We start from the raw sequence: 19,654 nt of genomic DNA, 5'->3' as shown, positions 1-19,654 counted from the left end.
CAAATGCATTTTCCACTTCCAGCTTCTCAAATGTGAGGATTCGCTGCTTTGGTCTAATCTTTAATCAAAGCAAGTGGAATCTTTGGGCTGTAATTGGACGAAACAAGCTAATTTAAGTACAACTTTGCAAACTAAGCAATGTATTAACTGATCAAATGAACAATAGAGAGATAGATCTTAATGAAAATAAAAACATTCAAATTGGGCTCGGTAGGAAAAACCCAATTACTGGGAGACCAAACATGCCGCGCATCTATCTCCTCATCCCAGCGTGATTGAAAAGGGGGGAAATAAATGATCGGACAAGTTTAAGTGTAGCCATTAATGTTCGTCTCCCTGGGTTCTTGATGGGACACCTCATTAAGAATCTGTTGGTAGCAGCTGGCTCACTATCCCACCTCATTACGGCCCCCACCATGCAGGAACCTCTGCCATTGGCCCTCCCAGCCCATCCCCCCACTCCTAACATGTCCCTCGTGTCTCATATGACATCTGTGTCTCGGGGTCCTGTGATGGAATGCTGCTCGCCCGCTATCCCTCCGCAGGTGCTCCCTGCCGGCCGCCATTCATTGCACATCCATGCCGGTGCCGTGGCTGAGCGACCCGTCACCGGCTGAGACGTGGGGGGGCGAGCCAGTGGAGTCAAGGTTCAAGGAACAATGGTTAAGGAATCAAGGGGGATTGCTGCAGCTGCTCTCCATCACTGGTCGTTGTGCACACTTCAGACTGGGTGGAAATCCTCACACCTCTACGAGCTTACTGCTCTGCCTCCACCTGATTATCCTCTGAAACAAGCTCATCCTCCTCTTCCTCCTCCGTGTCAGACCGAGGGAGGAAGGTCATATGTCTGTATTTAGACACAGCTCAAGAGTCCCAGATGTTGCTCTCGGGTTCTCTGTGGCTGAAACCCTGCACTGCTTGTATAAGGGATCGGAGGAATTTCAGCAAAAAGTAAATACACAATTTTTCGGAACTGTACACACAAGAGAAATGCTGCGAGTCGAATCATCACAATGTGAAATGGGTGCAATCATCCCCGGCCTTGTGTAAGACCATCCGTAATCTAAGTTGCTTTTCACAATCTTAACTTTCATATCACAGCCCAAACCCACTCAATATCAGACTCCATAAAACAGACACTAAAAGAGAAAATTACCTTTTCACAAAAAGGTCAAGGACCGGAATCCAGCTCAAGGAAACAGGACACGCACAACCGGGCAAAATAAGTGGTGTCTCATTTTATTACCATGATCACCATTGTTCACTTGTACGACCACATGGAAAGTGTAGCCCTGACGTCAGGAGTTAGAACTACCGCGGCTATTTTAAGACATTGAAAGAAAGTCTTAAACCACAATGTAGACGCAGCTCCTGTTTTTCCACCAGCATCATAAAAAAGAAGCCCCAGTACATCTCTAAAGTCTTGGCATTGTCTCCAACAGTAAACCTTGATCCCCACAGTTGAACGGTTAATCAAATATCAGGCAAAAATCATAAATATCTACGGCCAAACGCAAAGCTTATTTTGCATATGAGCTGTGGAACATTAATATAAAAAAAAAGGAGAAACGCCATCTTTCAAGTAAGTGCCGCTGAGGGACGCATTCATTCATCTGCGAAGGGCAAAAGAAGAAAGCAGAATCAAGAGAGACGGCCATTTCCATTACGTCACAGCAGTGTATTAAAAAGGACTTAGCAGTGATTCCACCGGTTCGACTCCCTCTGCCGACCTGCGTTAGCTGCAGATGAGCTCAGGGTCGACGGGGCACCGGCTCCAATAACCTGGTAAGAAGTCAATGCAGTCAGTGGAGCCCCATGCCAAAGGGGAGCTCCCAACAGCACAAAGGAGCCTCTATCTAACGCTGGAGCTTTCAAAGAATCGTTTCAGCTCGGACTCAGCAGCAGAAACATCGGTTAATACCGGGCTGAAGTTTTTTTTCCAAGTGGGGGGGGTCACCATAGCAGCAGGTGAAATCAAAATATAAACCTGGGGAGAACTCACGGAAGAACTGGGACACACGGTGATGCACGCTGGTCTTAACTCTAAACCCTGAACAGTTTCAACCCTAATGTCTGAGACTTAACTATCCAGAACGCTGCTGAGCTCTGCATGCTGAGACAGCGCCGCGGAAAACTACTGAGTGGGACAGAAAAAAAAAAAAAGACACCTTCTTCTATTCTCACTGAAGCCTGAACGCACTCCGCCTACGAGGTTTAAAACGTTGAGCGGTTTCAATGGATTTCCACTTGGAAGAAAAGAAAAAAGCAGAACAGCACAAAACAGACGGACAGAGAAGTGGAGGAGAAAATACTGAGACTTCAAACCATTGTTCTGGCAGAAACTCGCCCAATCTGAGGCAGCTCATCAACTATTGAACAGATTCCATTATTAGACATCTTGGTTGAAGCCGAGCGCTGGTATTGAACTGGGTTACGGTCAAAGAAAGAAAAAAGTTGACTTAATCCCAGTGAATGTCAATATTCTGCGATGGGAAACATCAGATTTTAATATGTGCTAATCTCATAAAAAGACTGCCTGCGTCTTTACAATTCAGCTGTGAGCAAATCTGTTATTTATCTGAAACTAAATTAAGAATTTCACATACTTTGATATTACTACAAGCAATGTGGCAGCTAATGCAGGCCTCCTCTCACTTCCCCCCCCCTATCGGATCTAAAAATACACGCTCAGCACATAAACATTAAATCAATTACACCAAGGTTGCAAGCTGCTGCACAGAACCGGCTCTGATTTCTCCCTGTCGTCCCGAGTGAAAGAAGCCAAACACTTTTTTTTTTTTTGAAGAGCGAGTTCAAGTCGGGGGAAACTCTCTTAACCTTGTTGATAAAACAGCTGTTCAATCCCAGATGGGTGGCATACGCCTAAACAAATACCCACCCAAAAACACACACGCACAAACACACACACACACACACGCAATCCCAGTATGACTAAAGCTGCCAAGAGCCACAGGCCGGGCACAAGATGATGGCAGCCAGTGCGACTGAGCAGTGCCGACAATCCTCTCTCTGTGACGGACTCCCCCCCCCCCCCCACCCACACACACTTTCAGCACATGAAAAGTTCCTTTGACTGAACGACGGCTGAGAGGCTCTATGTGTACGTAGATGACTGACACTTTGAGTGTGTGTATGAGATCTCACACACACACACACACACACACACACACACACACACACACACACACACACACACACACACACACACACACACACACACACACACACACACACACACACACACACACACACACACACACACACACACACACACACACACACACACACACACACACACACACACACACACACACACAAATGAGGAAGCTGAAGATGTTTGAGGTTCGAAAAAAGTAAATTTAATAATTCCACAAATCTCTGCCCCCCCCCGTCTGTGTGCGACTCAAACTTCTCGAGAACTTCTTAGGAAGTGCAGAGTTGTATATTGTGCGATTTGGACACACAATGGATTCTGCAGCAGCTGAATAAACAGGCGCCGGCTGTGATGCCTCAACACAAACCACGTTGTCGATCGCAGCTCGTTCACAGCAACTGATTCTCCAGTTCGGGGTTCAGCACACGGAGGAGAAGCTTCATCAAACTTTAAATAAGCAGCTCTTTGTGTCCTGCAGTTCTTTACTTGCTGCAGCTCAATCACTGCAGGTAACGTTTACAGCTTCAGAAAGAAACCAGCAACCAGCATCACCACAGGATCCTCAAGAACTATTCTGGGTTTTGGATCAACATGGTTCAAATATCAATTTTCCACAAAGGAGAATGAACGGAAATCGATATATTGGTCGAGCTGATTGATTCCTTTCTGCCTGCATTGTGTTGGAAGCTACTTCACAGCTGAACTACGCCATTGAGAAGACGTTCTGGGTTAATTCATCACGCCCTGGACGTCCTCCAAGAAGACGGCGGAGAATAAATTCATGTCTGAGAGCTGCAGGATGCTGCGACTCCAGCAGAGACACCGCAGCCAAATGAAGGTCGTTAATCAGGCTTTCCAGAGGAATATTAGTCTCTCTTCATTTACAACCGGCTCCGGTGCCAGGAGTGAAACCCGCCACAGAACAATTACACTTAATATAAATTGCACTAATTATAACGAAGGTTCTTCAGGAGTAACGACAGATTGGAGGGGGGGGAAGAGAGCTTCCAAAATCTAGAAAACCTGCAAGAAAGGTGAAGCCAACTATCATCTTCCATTTCTCCCTTGTGTGGTTCATGCTGAATGAATGAAGTCGGCGCCATATCCATCACTCTAAGGTGATCCTGCTTCCTATTAAAATGATTGTACATCATCTCCTTCTGCTCGTTTTTCGAAAAGTAAGGATTAATAGTCAAGACTATCTTTCATGGTTATTCACCTTTTTTGAGATTCCTCTATGCCTCAGTTGAAAATCTCTTTTACTGCTTCCTCCGGAGCGAGAGTATCTGGAGTTCCTGTGGACTTTTCTCCGGCTGGCGTCGGTAGTATAAAGTCTGAAGGGACTCGGGAGGAGCTCATGTGTGAACACAGCAGGGAGGAAGTGATCACATTGATAAAGTTTTCACGCCACAGAAACGAAAAAGAGAAACCTTTATGAGAGTGCATCTGGACAAAGAGGCAGATCAAGGATTTTTCTCCACACTCTTTATCCCAGGGAATAATTGATGAAATAAATCTGGTATATTTAGAGGACTGGTTGAATTGAGGAGACGGTTGGGCCTTGACAGAGGAATGTTGCTTTTCATTAGATTCTCAATCATAAAAAATAAATAAAGCCTGCCTTTTTATTCAACTGCTTATTGGGCACTACTGCAATTTGAACCACGCCCCCTTGTGCCATCTTTCAAAATTCTGAAAATAAGAATTCAAAAAGGCTTAAGACATCTTATTTGAATAGGAATTGCCTGTGTTATCCCCACAGGGCTGTGAAAACTGTGTAAAACAGAGTGTCGCACTCATTAGCCCGGGCTCATCTGACAGGCACAGCTTGCACGTGTCATAATCCCATGCAGCTGCCGCTACCAACAGGAGACACCATGACAGCAGCTCGGCACAACCAGAATACTCAAAGTTTGAGGAGAACTTTCCGGCGAAAAAAGTTTTCCCTGTCCTCCTAAGTTTGTTTAAGGATTCCTTCAGATGGCCGTTCCTTCGAGGTTTGGTTGAGTGCCAGAGGAAAAGACTTGTGCTCGCAGTACACTACTTAAGTCTAGCGTCAATACACACACACACACACTTGCACTCTGCCATTTGCTGCACTTTTAAAAGACGTGCACTAAAGCAGAGAAGCCTGGCTCCTGCAGCTCTCTTGTCTGCAGTGAAACACGATGCCACAGTGTCCTGGAGATCACCACCGACATGGGGCGGTCGACAAACACTCGAAATCTGATTATATGATCAAAACCAAAAAACAGCCGACATCTTATTGTGAAAATATTCAATGTGTTAGCGCAGAGATCTGCCTGGCGAGTCCTCACGTGAGCCTCGGCTGCACTGCATCACTTTCATTGATTATAATGGAAATGTAGGTCAAGCTGATGCGAGTGAATAATTCAACAAGAATCATACTCCGACAGAGACAGAGAGTTTCCAAACCAAAAGATTTTATCAATACAGCGTCACACCGAATCAGATGCATTGAATTTCACACAGTAAGCTCTATTGATGTCCAAACACACACTTGGCTTCTGTTTCACGTTTGTATTACAGAGTTCAACACAACCAAACTCTAAGACGCTGGCCCGTAACACACAACACTTGACTGTTCCCTGTGTGACCGGAGCGAGGCTTGAGGAGCAGAGCGTGACCGGTTCAGAGCCGCACAGCAGGACAGCAGTCACCTTGGAGCTGAAGTGCACGGCAGCATAATAACAGCAGGGACAGGCCGCAACTCTTATTGACATGTGCCCATAACTTCTGTCTGCTCTTTGTGTGCTCTGCTCACAAGTCGGCAATGTGTGTCAGCAGCGCCACAGAAACGCTAAAGACTCTCCCAGAGGTCATTAGGCCACGGCAGAGCAGAGAAGCAACGTCTCTAGTAAAATCATAGAAATGTAGTTGATGTCCCTCAGGTTTCCGTAACGTCTCAAGAGAGTCATCACACATATGGACAGATTCCTGGACTCCTGATGCTACACAACTTTTCTTTCAAACTCGTGTCAAGTCCTTCTGTGTTTTGACTTGAAAGGGTCGAGCAGACACAAAGAAGACAGACAGCAGCCGGACGGGGGAAGGTGCAGCGTCTGACATCTTTCTAGGCACAGCAGGAGCACCTCGCAATCTGAGAGACGCTTTCTGCTTTTAAGACCTGGTGCACTTGATGTGAGCTGACCAATCATAAACTGGGAATGGGACGGCGCTCAAAGTGCACGCAGAGCTGAAGGTTACAGGCAACAGCTAAAAGGCCCTTTTTGCAGCACGTTAAATGAAAGGGTTTCCCCGAAGGAAACGGATCAGAGAGAGAGTTAAACAAAAGAAGGACCCCTGGCTGGCAGGAAGTGTCCTAATGAAACCGGTGAAGCAGGAAGGTCTGCTTCAAACGTTCACTTTTAAATAAAATGGCCGAGCAGGTGAATAAAGAATTTCAAGTTCCCTTCATATCTTCCGACTCTTCTCGCACAGAAAAATAACTTTAGATCTCTGTTGTTGTGTATTGTCCTTTAACTTTTTGTCGTATCCCTTTGATTAATTACAGCAGAGTGAACGTGCATTAAGCCCCTAAACCACATTGATCAATTACTGTCAGCTCCGGAGCTCAGTGACAGATTCATCCTTTCTTAAGGGAAACACATTTGTCCCGCCCCACTAGTCACAAGTTCATTTCCACGCCCACTTGCAGCTGCTGCTTGTTGTGTCAATATCATTTTTGGGATATTTTTCTTTGCTAAAGTTTTAACGACTTCACTATACACTTTTCAGAATTTTGTAAAAAGAAACTTGACAAACACTTCAAAGAAGCCACGGACTTGTCCACGAGCCGCTCTGGGTTTTAGACCATGATGTGGGCTTGGTCTAAAACCTGGGGGGGGGGGGGGCTTTAAGCAGCAGGCGGGAGCAGCAATCAGGAAGGAAATCGGTAAACATTTGGAAAAAATTGCAGAATAAAAAGTATAGTGAGCGGAGAGAGAATTCAAAAACGTTCAAATCTGAGAGGTTGATACCGTGAGAGATGGGATTAAAATATACAAGTTTCATGATCTACATTTTTTCCCCACAGAGTAAATAATAACTGCACTATGTATAACCTAGTACAGGACAATAATTCTGTAGTTCCGCCTACACTGGTTCTGTATGAGACAGGAGGGTTTTTTAATTTAACCAGTCTCCTTTTGAAACCACATTCGAATTCACTAGATCCAGATTTTTATATCCAGATCTGCACCTATTTGTACACGGTCATAGATACACACATTCTGAATATGCCAAATTTGGAACAAAAACTTAATCCCAAAAATGATTCCCTGAGAAAATAAATAAAAGCTTCTACTAAGAGAAAGTGAAAACAAATCCCTGGATCCGGTCCTTTATCCAGATCCGCTCCATCTTCCCATGTCCCATCCTTCCACCAATTTTAATGTAAATCTTTTCTGGTTCCTTTGTGTTTTCTAACAAACCAAACCAGCAAAGAGACGAACCGGGGCGAAAACATGACCTCCTGCTGGAAGGTAATAAAAGTCAGTCGATTGAAAGCACTGACCCCTCCCCAAATCCCCCCCCAAAGATGCAATGGCAGATGTCAGTCCATCTATTCATGGGACATCGATCCACCCGTCCCTCCTGCCAATTACAAGTGATAAACTGTTGTTGACAGTCGGAGCCAATGATTTCAATAATTGGGGTCAATTTAACCCCCTCAATCCCGGCACAGGCCCTTCTAGCTGCTGAGGAAAGAGAAACAGCAACAAAGCACAAACAGGTTTGTTATTTTCCACGGCTGATCCCAAACCGCTGACCTCACCACGCCGTCCCTCACGCCGAGAGGCCGAGCAGAGGGAGACGTGTCCTAATGGAGGTGCTGTCCCGAGAGAAGTGCATGAATCAACCACTTGCAAATGTGCACAATTATCCATCTCTCAGTGGACGGAGGTCATTAGGCCTTTATGAGCCCCATAAATAAATGATCAACAAACAGTGTAGTATACGGCAGGTGACTCCACAGGACGTGCACCCCCACCGTGACGTGATGGAAAGACTCTGCTACTTTCTGAGCTTGTAAACACCCAGAAAGGACAGATTCCACTGTGAGCCGAGGGTGAGCTCGGTGTTATTGTTGAAATCCAAGGGTGAATAAGATCCAGATTTCAGCTTTCTTTACCCACGAACAACTGGGGGGGGGGGGGGGAACCACCAGGGCTTTTCCACAAGCAACAACACAAAGGTGGCAAATTGGTCCACGGAGAAGAATCTTTAAACGCTCAGAAGAGAAACGCCGGTTGTTTACAGAGTCTGAGCGGAGCTGCGTCTGAGGTGGTCTGCGGGGATAAAGCCCCAGAGACTGGTCTGTAAGTGCAGGGGGGGGGGGGGGCAATGTTTACACATTTCAGCAAGTTATTTGCATTGTCCTCTGGGATACAATCAGCACACAATCCCCCCCCCCCCCCCTGGCAGGATTACAGAGATAAGATAGAGCCTAAATGGATTTTACACTCCTCTAACAGGCACTTGTTTACAAAAGCCTAAACTTCTGGGGCAATTTATTTCAACTTCTAACAACTTTAAACTACAGACGAGGAAGTGCTAAAAAAAGAAAAGAAGTTATAGCAGCAGTCTGGTTGAACTTTAACAGGTTATTCCAAAGTGAAACAACAAAAGAAAAAGTGACACAATCTATTGTTTGTGTTGTAAATGGACGGGACAGAAACTCTCGAAGCTGCGACTCTGCCAACCTCTGATAAAAGATAAAGTTCCGGCCGCAAGCCGGGACCTCAAAAGAAATGTGTTTTGAATAAACAGATATTTTCGGAGCAGGGGACCCCGCAATTAGTAATTTGAGACTCGCTCTGCGTGTGGGTCCCCGTCCAATTCTCTGGAATCAATCAGAGCTCCCAGAGGAACTCCCTGGTCCCCTAATCTCCTGGTTTTATTACTTTCCAGACAGTCGGCCTGGTTCACCCTACCCCCATCCCTCTCTTTTGTACTGATCTGTGGCAAAGCCAAGGAGGGGTTTTCGTTTTTTTCTTCCTCCCTCTCTCCCTCTCTTCCACCACTGCAGAGCTCTTCTCATGCAGGAGAGGGTCTTTCATCAGGCTCCACACGGAAGAGACCCCAGCTCTATAGCAGCAGCTCTATAGCAGCAGCTCTAGCAGTGGCCCATCATTCCAAGGCCGGTCTTTGCACCATCATTCTTTATAAAAACTGGCAAAGGAACCGTTCAGCTTTCCAAAAGGGGGGATGGATGGCTTCTTTTTGATTTTTGACACACATACACAGAAGTATTTTGCATATCATGCGAATGATTGGGTGGGAGAAATTGGGCCATGTTGCACAAGAGTCAGTTACATTCACAGCTTTCCAAGACCACATGCTGCTGCGTCTCACAGCTTTAAACAAAAAAAGAGAGAAAAAACGATAAAGAACTCTGGCATGATGGGGGTCCGTGATAAGAGCTGGAGCTGTGTTCGCTGCAAAGGCTGCTGGGAAGACCCTCTCTTCTTCTTCTTTCTCCCTGTTTGATCCCTCGCTACCCCTCTACAGTGCATCTGGTGGCCCTGGAGTGCCCATCACAGAGAGCTGGTGCTCCACACGTCTCCGTGCTGAGGGGCCACCAGTTGGAATAAGTGCTCATTGCAGTTCCCTCAACAAAAAAAAACAATTACCAGCAGCAAATGAATAAGCTTCTGTTTATCCATCAGCCAAACTGAATGTATTGACGCCCAGTTAATGAGACGTCTGCAGGAGTGATGATGCGGCCTTATTACCTGACAAGTGAAAACACTAATCACCTCTTTGCATCCTGTGCCTCTTCTTCTTCTTCTTTCTTTTTTTTAAAGCTGATGCATGATCCAAACCCTCTGAAATCCAGTTGCACAACCACACAAAATAACCCCAGAACACCTCAGCCACATGTGTGTGAATCCTATTTTTGCAGACAAAGGAGAAGGTGCATGTTGCTCTGCAGCCCTGGAGCGGATAAAGTGTGTGTTATGAGAAGAAGCAGCGTAGTTTAGTGGAAGTTCGGGTTAAAGGAGGAGCCCCGAGCAGCAGGACTAGCAGCTTTAGCTCCGTGTGTCTGCGCTCCGGAGGCAGCAGCGGCTCTTTCTCTGCCTCCTGTCTGATCCCAAACCACACGAGTGCTGCAGCAGCCACGTATCTAAGTTCCTGGAGGAAGAGGCACCGGGAAGGAGGAAGAGCACGAGGACTTACCTTTGTCGACATGCTTGGCCGCGGTGCTCTCCGTGCAGAGAAAGGTGAGCCAGAGGAGAGAGAGGAGCCGCAGAGCTCCCCGCTCGGCCATCACTTTTCACAAATGAATCTTTGCAGGCTTCAGGAGCCCAGAGGAAGCTTCACTTTCAAAATGTAAAAGATAAAAATGAATCCGTAAATATCCCAGCTCCCCGGGGGGGTCACCTCCTGCTGGGGAAATGCGCAACAAGGGGACGACCACCGTAGAAAAAAAAACACACAAAAAACAAAATGTATCAAAAATAAAAGTTCAAAGTGCTACAATGCGCAGGAACATCCGGGGGCAGGTAGTTCTTCAAAGTGTCCGGGTGGACCATGGAGCCGCAGGGAGGAAGCCGCAGGTCGGAGACGCTCACACTGTTTTCTCAACTTGTGTCGAGGCGAGAGGTCGGAGAGAAAACACTGAAATCAATCCATGGCCACGGAGGCGCAGCGCAGGGACGAGAAAAACCACCACTGAGAGCGACGCGCCGCCGACTCCACTCCCCGAGATCTGCGCCAGATTCCCCCCGTGCGTAAAAGCGAGAGGCCGAGGAGACGAGTTTGGGGGAAACAGAGAGCTGAGCCGGTGGAGGTTCGAGGGGGAAAAAAAAAGATTAGATCCGAGCAGAAGGAGAAATCTCCGCCGCGGCCAGCTCACTGCTCACGGACGGGACGTAAGAGAAGAAGCGTGTTGAAGGGCTGGATCTCCGCAGGCTCCCCGGAAAACAGGGTGTGGAGCGCAGGAAGCTTGGATCGCGGCTGCTGCCTGTGCGCGCTCAGGCAAACACTAAAATACGGTGTGGGATTTCAGTCCTGACCCAACACCTCAGATCAGCCTCGGACACACACCGTGCACGTGGGTTCTCATTTCACAAGTTCAGGGTAGAGGAAGTTTGATGTGTCCAATAAACACATTCCCAGATGATCAGAAGTGTTTCTATCAAGATGCAACAACAAATACTTTTCACATTACATCATCCTTTCAACTCTTTGCAGTAAATACAACAATATATTACAAAACCAAGTATACGTGTAACATACCAGGTAGTACTGAGGTAAATAAAACTAACACATTATAAAAACATTGTGGAGACACTTCGAAATCATGAGAAATGTTTCTATCAAACTTTTCACATTACATCATCCTTTTAACTTTTAATTAAATCCAATAACCGGTTATAAAACTAGGCCTAGATGTAATATACCATGCTGTCCTAATGTAAATGTAAAATGAAAACTAACACAATAATAAAAACCATTGTGGCAATAAGTCACACTTACTTTACTTCAGTATTTTCTGTTACTTCATACTTCCCCTTTTACACATTTCAGAGTAAAAAATATTGTACTTTATACTACAACACACACATTGTTGTTACTTGAAGTTACTTTTCAGTCTAAGATTAATAAATAAATAGATTAAATATTCCTCAGGTAAAAGCCAAAAGCCTCCAGGCAGTTTATTAAGAAATAATAATTATTAGATACAAACGATAGGATAAGGCTTAATCATCAAATCAAAAATAATGGATTTTTATTTCCTCTCATCCAGTAGTTGTGTACTTTACTTTACCACTTCAATATCAAAGTGTTGAACACACAAATCCATCAGTTTATCAATTACAGCTCAATGGGCCATTGCTGCTTGATTTGTTCCTTTGCTTTTGGTTCCGTGAGACAGCAGCCATCAATTATTCCATAATCAATACATCTACCAGTGGGTTTCTCCAATACAGGATTGATTGTTCAGTCAATATAATGTCAGAAATAAAGAGAAAAGGCCCACGAGTGTCATTACTCCCTGAATCCCACGTGAATATCCTCAACCAACTGTAGGAAAAACACCCGGAGGTTGAGATGACCATTACAGAAGGGTGGGAAAACAATAGAGAAGCTGTTCCCAGTTAAATTTGGGCACTTTTGCGACTAAAAAAAGATTAAAACTATCATCAGAATTGTTGCCAATTCAGTTTTCTCTCTGTCAACTAATCATTTCCTCTTTGGAGATCTGCTTTGTTTCCGGAGAAATAATGACCTGCTCAGCATTTATGTATAGTTACAGTGAATAATAGGGTTCAACAGTTCAACAGCACGTCTCTGCCCAGGGGCCCTGCAGGTCATCAATCCAGACGTGAAGGCAAGGGGGGGCTAAACGGTGCAATGGTTGCACCTATAGGACAACTCTATATATAACTACTTGACAGATCTAATGACTTTTTCTGTTAAGTTTTCTGCCAAACGTTGCATTATGCATCTTGATATATTTGTTCTTTTTGCATTGTTTGCTCTGTATCTCATCCACAAAGTTACCGTCCTCCAAACTGTCCTATTTCTGCAATAATAACATCATTATAAATTAGATGGCTTGCGCGGCCTAAAATATAAAAGCTGAATTAATTTCCTCGAGGAAAAAAACTTTACCCAAGTTCAGTTCATCATTTACTTACTGGCACCTTCTTGACATTGTTTGGTTCTGTTATAAATCTGATCGGTAGAAGTCGAGGTCAGAATGTGTTCAGCAAATCATTTGGGTTGATTTACCCTTCAGTGCAGTTTCCATGTTTCTACAGGGGACCGACTGGGCTTGAGCTGAAAAGCAGTAAAACATGATCTTAATCCTTCTTGCCCTCTGTGGCCCTGAAGTGCACAGCAGTGAAACTAGTTAACCTCAGTTAATATTCTTACCTCTGCTAAACTAATCCAGTGATTAAACAGCTGTCAAACGGTTTAAGAGGAATAAGTTTCAGTGAAGCTTCTGATCCGTCGCAGCCGGCCTCATAAATAGTTTACACGTGGCACAAATAATGGGGGAAACATCTTTTCCTGTTTAGAATGATTTTGCTGAGAAATCCAAACACACACGCAGAGGCCTCATATCTGCGACTTGATTCCAGCAAATGATTTCACACGGCTGGAATTCAGAAGACGGGTTTAACAGTTTGAGATCAAGTCGCTTCAATAGAATTCCGAAGCTGCAGGACAGAGGATAAAAGACAAGATGAAACAAATGTCTTTATTTTGTAAGGAATTCAAAAAGCATCACATCAAGGTGAAAGGTCTGACAGTTGCCTCCCTCCTCTTACTTCCTGTGTTCTCTTGGCACAGAGTGAAATGGAGCAGAATTATGAAAGCAGAGCAAACAAGCAGAGTATTCTCCTGCAGCTTGTGACTTGGCTGTAGGGAGAAGAGGAGAGAGGGGGTGACCTGTGTGATATCCTCTCACTGCTGTCACCCAATGAAACACATGGAACAGCTCCCCCCACTGGCGGAAGTAACCCACGACACATTAATCATGACCATTTCCCCCCCCCTGGGCCATGACAAGAGGCTCATTTTGTTTTTGTGTGTGTCTCCCTTCGCTGCTCTGGACCTGCTCTCGTTTAAACTGTCAAAACTAATATTTTCTGTCTCAATTAATGACGCTCCCTGTCTGCGTCTCTGAGTGTGTGGTGTGCCTCAGGGCTCACCTGTGGGGGCGGCACTGTTTTCCTTTCACCGAGGTCCTTATCATTTGTCTGCTCTTGTCATTCGTGCACAAACAGTATGGAATCCCATTTCTGCCACTTTGTAAATAATGAAAACAAACAAACTAACACAGTGAGTCATCAATTTGAGAAACTTTCTTAAAATAATGACCTAGTTTCTCAAAATAACAACTTGAAATGAATCCCCACAAATTATGATCTCATAATTATGACTTTACATCTCATAATAATGGCCCAATATCTCATCATTTCAATTTACTGTCTAATGATATTTATTTAATAACTCATGATTCATAATCTCTATTTGTAATCACATAATTTTAATTAACAATCTCATTATTTTGACTTGTTATCTCATGGTTATAACTTACTGTCTCAAAATTTTGACTTACCATCCAATAATTATGACCTTGTCATAAGTATGACTTCATATCCCATAATTATGACTTTACATGTCAATATAATGAACCAATATCTCATAATTTCAATTCACTCTCAAATGTTAATTATTTGAGTATGATTTAACATTTCATAATCTGGATTTATTATCACATAATTTAGATTTACAATCTCATAATTCTGACTTGTTGTCTCATGGTTTTAACTTAATATCCATAATTATGACTTATTATTTCATAAGCTCGCCTTAGTCTCTCATAATTTTGACCTACTATCCAATAATTATGACCTTGTCATAAGTATGACTTCATATCCCATAATTATGACTTTACATCTCAATATAATGAACCAATATCTCATCATTTCAATTCACTCTCAAATTATATTTGTTTCATATCCCATAATTATGACGTACTATTTCATAATCTCTCATTAATATGGCATAATTTGGACTAACCGTGTCATAATAATGATTTACTAACGTCAACTTTTTAAATCTCATCATTTTGATTAGGCATCCATCTTTCTTTTCTTTCATTGGCAGTGATGGTCTTCCATAGCATCGGTCACACCTTCACTGAACTATTCCCCTGAAACGTGAGCGTTCAGCTCTTTAGCTGCTGTCGGGTCTCTGGATGTCTGAGGACGTCCTTCCACCCACTTCATACTAACTTGGGTGGACTTGTTACCGGGCCTGACATAAATCTGGAGGAAACAAGGTCACGCAGCATCGGCCCGGTTCAGCAGGACAGCAGAGGAGAAGCCATGAATGATTCAGTGTGTTATCTGTAAATACTGCAATGCCTCCCGACGAGCAGTAGCAGGCGGACCTGCCAGTTAGGACCCAATGAATGAATAAATGCAGCAATAACTGAGAGCACTGATAAACAAGTTAGTGTTTATCCACATTCCGGATTCATACGACGTTCCACTTTTACAAATGTGACATCTTTGATTTATCACTTTTACCGAGGTGATGTTTTCACTGCTGTTTGTTGTGTGTTAGCAGGCCTACGCAAAAACTATTGAACCAATAACCTTCAGATTTGATTGAAACTTGTTGGAAGGATGAGACACGAGAAAGAACACATTTCATTTTGGGTTGGGGCCGATCCAGAGAGGGTTTCTATCAACTTCTTTAACATTGTGAGATAAGGTTTTGTTTTGTTTGACATTTTGACAGATTTTTTGAAAAATAATCCAAGGATCTTGATGAATCAGGCATTTATTTATTTTTCAAACAAAACATCACACAACTGTGTATAATCAAGACTTGCCCTTGAATTTAATCAAGTAAAAGTCATAGACCTGGTCTAGATTGGGACAAACACTAATTATCCAATTAAAGTTAAACATGCCACAAAAAAACAATCCCATAAACAACATTCTCTCCGCAATGGAGTCTTATTTATCATTTTTTTAAGGCATATATAGATAATTCACCATCGTCATTCAGGAACTCTTACAGCAGGGATCAGGTTACTAAGCTGAGCCAAGCACAGATACAGTCCAACATGAGGAGATGAGACAACTCTGGAAAAGTTCTACTTTCCAAAAAAACATCATGAAGAAATATCTTCAAAACTGCTGATTTGACTTATAGAAAAAAAGCATTTTCACATCTTTAATATGCTATAAACCTCCGTGTTAGCAGATAAACTCTGAAAACCTTTCTCAGTGGTGGATTTGTCGTCATCTTGGGACGACACCTGGCAAACGCCTGATGGTGGAAACTGAAAGATGTTGTTTTATTATTTGATTTAGTTTTCTTCTCTATGGAAAAGTCATTATTTCTGTGTGTGTTGCAGGATATTTATGTGATGGCACATTTAATACACACAGTCTAGACAACATACAGACAGATTATCATACTGTGCATCTGGGTTTACGTGACTGGTCATGTTTCACTAATGGCCGAACACGTGTCTCCTCTACAAGACACATGTACATGTCCCCACTCTAATCCAAACATTTACACAAACACTATGTGGAATCCAAGCAGAGCTTCTCACAGCGCACCTCTGCTCTTCATAATGAAGCCTTACATCCCCGCCTGTTGAAGTCAGTGCACATCCGAGGGCCAATTATATTATGTACATGCACACAGCTGGGCTCAAACTCACTTCTAATTCTTTTATGGCCTCCCCGCTCCCCCCCCCCCCCCCCATCCTTCCTCATGGAGCCCGGCGCTCCGTGTTCTGGGATCATGTTCCTCACAGATTAAAGAACAAGGTCATACCGAATCTGAAATCTCCGACATTAAAGAGACGTGCACATCGTGAATCAAGTGGCCCTAATGGCAGCCGGGCAGCGGAGGAGAGGGCCATTAGATTACGCCACTGAGAGGACGGTGGATTATCTTGCACTCGAAGCAGCTGTTAAGTGTAATATTTCAAACGTTTCTAAATATTTTGTGCGAAGCAGCAGCAGCAGCCGTGTGCACAGGGTGGCATGTGCACGCATCGTTACACTGCAAGTGTGTGAGTGTTGGTCAGAGGGCTGTTAATATGCTGAGAAAGAATTTAAATCTGTAGAGATTAAAGGGGAAATCTCCACACACACGCACACACACACACACACACACACACACATACACACACACACACTGACTCGATTCTATATCCCGTCTACATTTCAAAGACACATTATTCCACTCTAGACTTTTCTTGCTCGTCTGTGTCACAACTCCTCCAATAATTTCACCAAATGAGCGGCTCCGGTCCAATGATCGGTGTGGATTACCCATACTGGCATTGAGTGGGATGTGATCCCAGCATGATCCTGATCTTATTTAGAGCAGGATTAGGAGGCACGAGGCTCAGATGGTGGAGGAGCCGGTTGAACCGTCCTGAGCGCGGCTCATCCTTACGATCATTTACACTCTGAACCGAATGTCACCTGATCCGCTGACCACTGCCCCGACGAGAGCAGCTCCACTGCAAACCTGCAACGTGAGGTCATCAGACGCAGCCATGACCTGAAGAGATAGATATCAATGGAATTAGACAGTTATTCAAGATTCAACATTTGTATTGTCATGGATATTTGATCACAATTCAGACTTCATTACCAGGAATTCCATTCTTAGTCTCAGAAACAAAGGTGGGAATTGTGGTTAGGTTCATGTTAGAGAGAAGGTTTTGGTTAAATTGTCCTAAATGGATGGAATTCAATGCAAAGTCTTTGTGTATGTTTGTGTGTGTGTGTGTGGTCCAAGTATAACTTGTGTTGTAGGGACTTAAGTCTGTTGACATTATGAAGATGTGTTTTCCTTATGGCGGCTGCGGCTGAGAGGTAGAGCGGTTGTCCTCCAACCTGAATGTCGGCAGTTCGATCCCCAGTCTTCCCCATCTGCATGCCGAAGTGTCCTCGGGCAAGATGCTGAACCCTGACTTGCCCCACATAGAACAACTATGCTAATAGATGCACTGTAAGAATGTGTGTGTGAATGGGTAAATGTAAAACTGTACTGTAAAGAACTTTGAGTGGTCATCAAGAATAGAAAAGCGCTTTATAAATACAAAACCATTTACCATCTATGGGGACAAAAATCAAGTCCCTGTGACGCAAATCTATAAACTTTAAGTTGAAGGCACATTTATGAAAAAGTGAGGACCGACCAAAATGTTAATTTTTTTTTCAAAAGGCCATTCAAGGGTTAAGACTTGCTTAAGAGTTAAAGTTAGACTAAGGTTAAGGGGCTAGAGAATGCATTCTGCCAACGAATGTCCTCACTAGAATGGAAGTACAACGTTGTGTATGTGAGTGTGTGTGTGTGTGTGTGTGTGTGTGTGTGTGTGTTTGTTTGTGTGTGCGCAGATTGTTTAGCCAAGAAGGCAAACAGCTGCTGTGTACCTGGCCCAGACCCGGGGCTAAAGATGGCAGCAGCACACGGCCACATGGTGAAGTCTCACCTGCTGCTGCACGACACACAACCTCAGCTGGGAAGCAGCCGGTGTGCCCCCCCCCGTACACACACACACACACACACACACATCATACATGTGCTTGCCTGGGCACATTCTCAGAGATTGGCACCGCTCGCCTCACACATGTCAGCGCCCCCCCCGTCTTCACTCTTCTCCTGGACGCCGGTAATCATTGTTCTAATCTCCTCTCACTGGGCAGCTGAACTGGGGCGGCGACGCCAGTGGTTGGTTCGAGTCCCGGAGAGGAGGCAGAGGGCAGAGCGGCAGATTTTGCACTCACAGCGACCGAGTAAACCTGGCTCTCCGACAGTCTGAGCTCATAATGCTCTGGATTTTCTTTGACACTCCACAGCACTGACCCGTCTGGTGTCACACACAGATTTTTCCAGTAAAACCTCTTCTCCCGAGGTGAACTGAGATCTTTCAACATATTCAAATATTCACATATGCCATACACGATACGCAAAAAGCACATGTATGAATATGTGTAATACAGTAAGTAAAATAACCTAAGTAATTCAAAAGACAGTCTGAAATATGATATGAAATATTGATGAAAATGGGACGGTAAAATGTGGGCCAGCAGGTGAACACTGACATTACAGATGGGTAAATACAAGAAGTGGAGTTTAAATCACAGCTGATCTAGTTTTTATCATTCTGAGCAGGGATGTTTAAGAATACATAAACATCCAGAAATACTTTAAAGGAGCTGGTCAACAAGTGTCTGTCTGCAAAACATAAAACACACAGATCAATAAAAGCAGTTTCTATGGTTTTCATCAAAAGGAATATCACAAAAGTTCAATATATATATTGATAAATTGCTCAATCATTGTGCAAACAGGAGATATAAAGCAAATATTAGAGCAAAAGTCAGTCCTTAAACTTATAAGGAATACAAATTCGACCTTTATTGTGTTAATTATCAATATCTGGTATGACTGTATCTTTATCTTGATATAATTTCTGTCCGTATAACTGATGTAATGAAATAAGTCATGGCATTGAATGAATTAAAGGTACATGCATACAATACTATCAGGTGTCAAATCAGCCTAAATTTTATTTCTATTTAAACCATATTCACAAATCCCAGTTTGTCTCATGGGGCCTAACAATCTGTTCGTGGTGCAACTTGATTTGAAAACTTTTAACTCGGGAAAAACCCCAGAAACCCCAGAGAGTCACAGGTGAGTGATTCCTCTCCCAAGGACAGGAAGAGCAACAGATGTCAAGTGTAACAGAGCAAAACAAAAACCATTAACCATTCACAATTTGGATCCACAATCCACTGTCACCATATATTCATGATCTATTCTCTAAAAGCTACAATCTGCGCTCCACTGCTCATGATCCACGATGCGGCTGCAGCCTCCATCCTGGATCTGAAACCATAAAGCACCGAGGCCTCCAGGGAAGACGTCGAGTCGGTAACTTGT

General features: G+C 43.9%; 1 protein-coding gene across 1 annotated transcript in view; it reads right to left on the bottom strand.

Moving 5' to 3' along the window:
* The window catches only part of neo1a (neogenin 1a), a 161,717-nt gene extending 150,614 nt beyond the window's left edge, over positions 1 to 11,103 (bottom strand). Inside the window, exon 1 of the mRNA XM_053418626.1 lies at positions 10,379 to 11,103. Coding sequence (XP_053274601.1) covers positions 10,379 to 10,469 — 91 coding nt within the window. The 5' untranslated portion in view covers positions 10,470 to 11,103. The remainder of the gene's footprint in view (positions 1 to 10,378) is intronic.
* Positions 11,104 to 19,654: the final 8,551 nt, after the last annotated feature.

Source organism: Pleuronectes platessa, chromosome 1 (genome assembly GCF_947347685.1).
Source record: "Pleuronectes platessa chromosome 1, fPlePla1.1, whole genome shotgun sequence".
In the NCBI taxonomy this organism is placed as follows: Eukaryota; Metazoa; Chordata; class Actinopteri; order Pleuronectiformes; family Pleuronectidae; genus Pleuronectes; species Pleuronectes platessa.
Note: the sequence above shows the minus strand (reverse complement) of the source record. Positions and strands in the feature narration are given on the sequence as shown.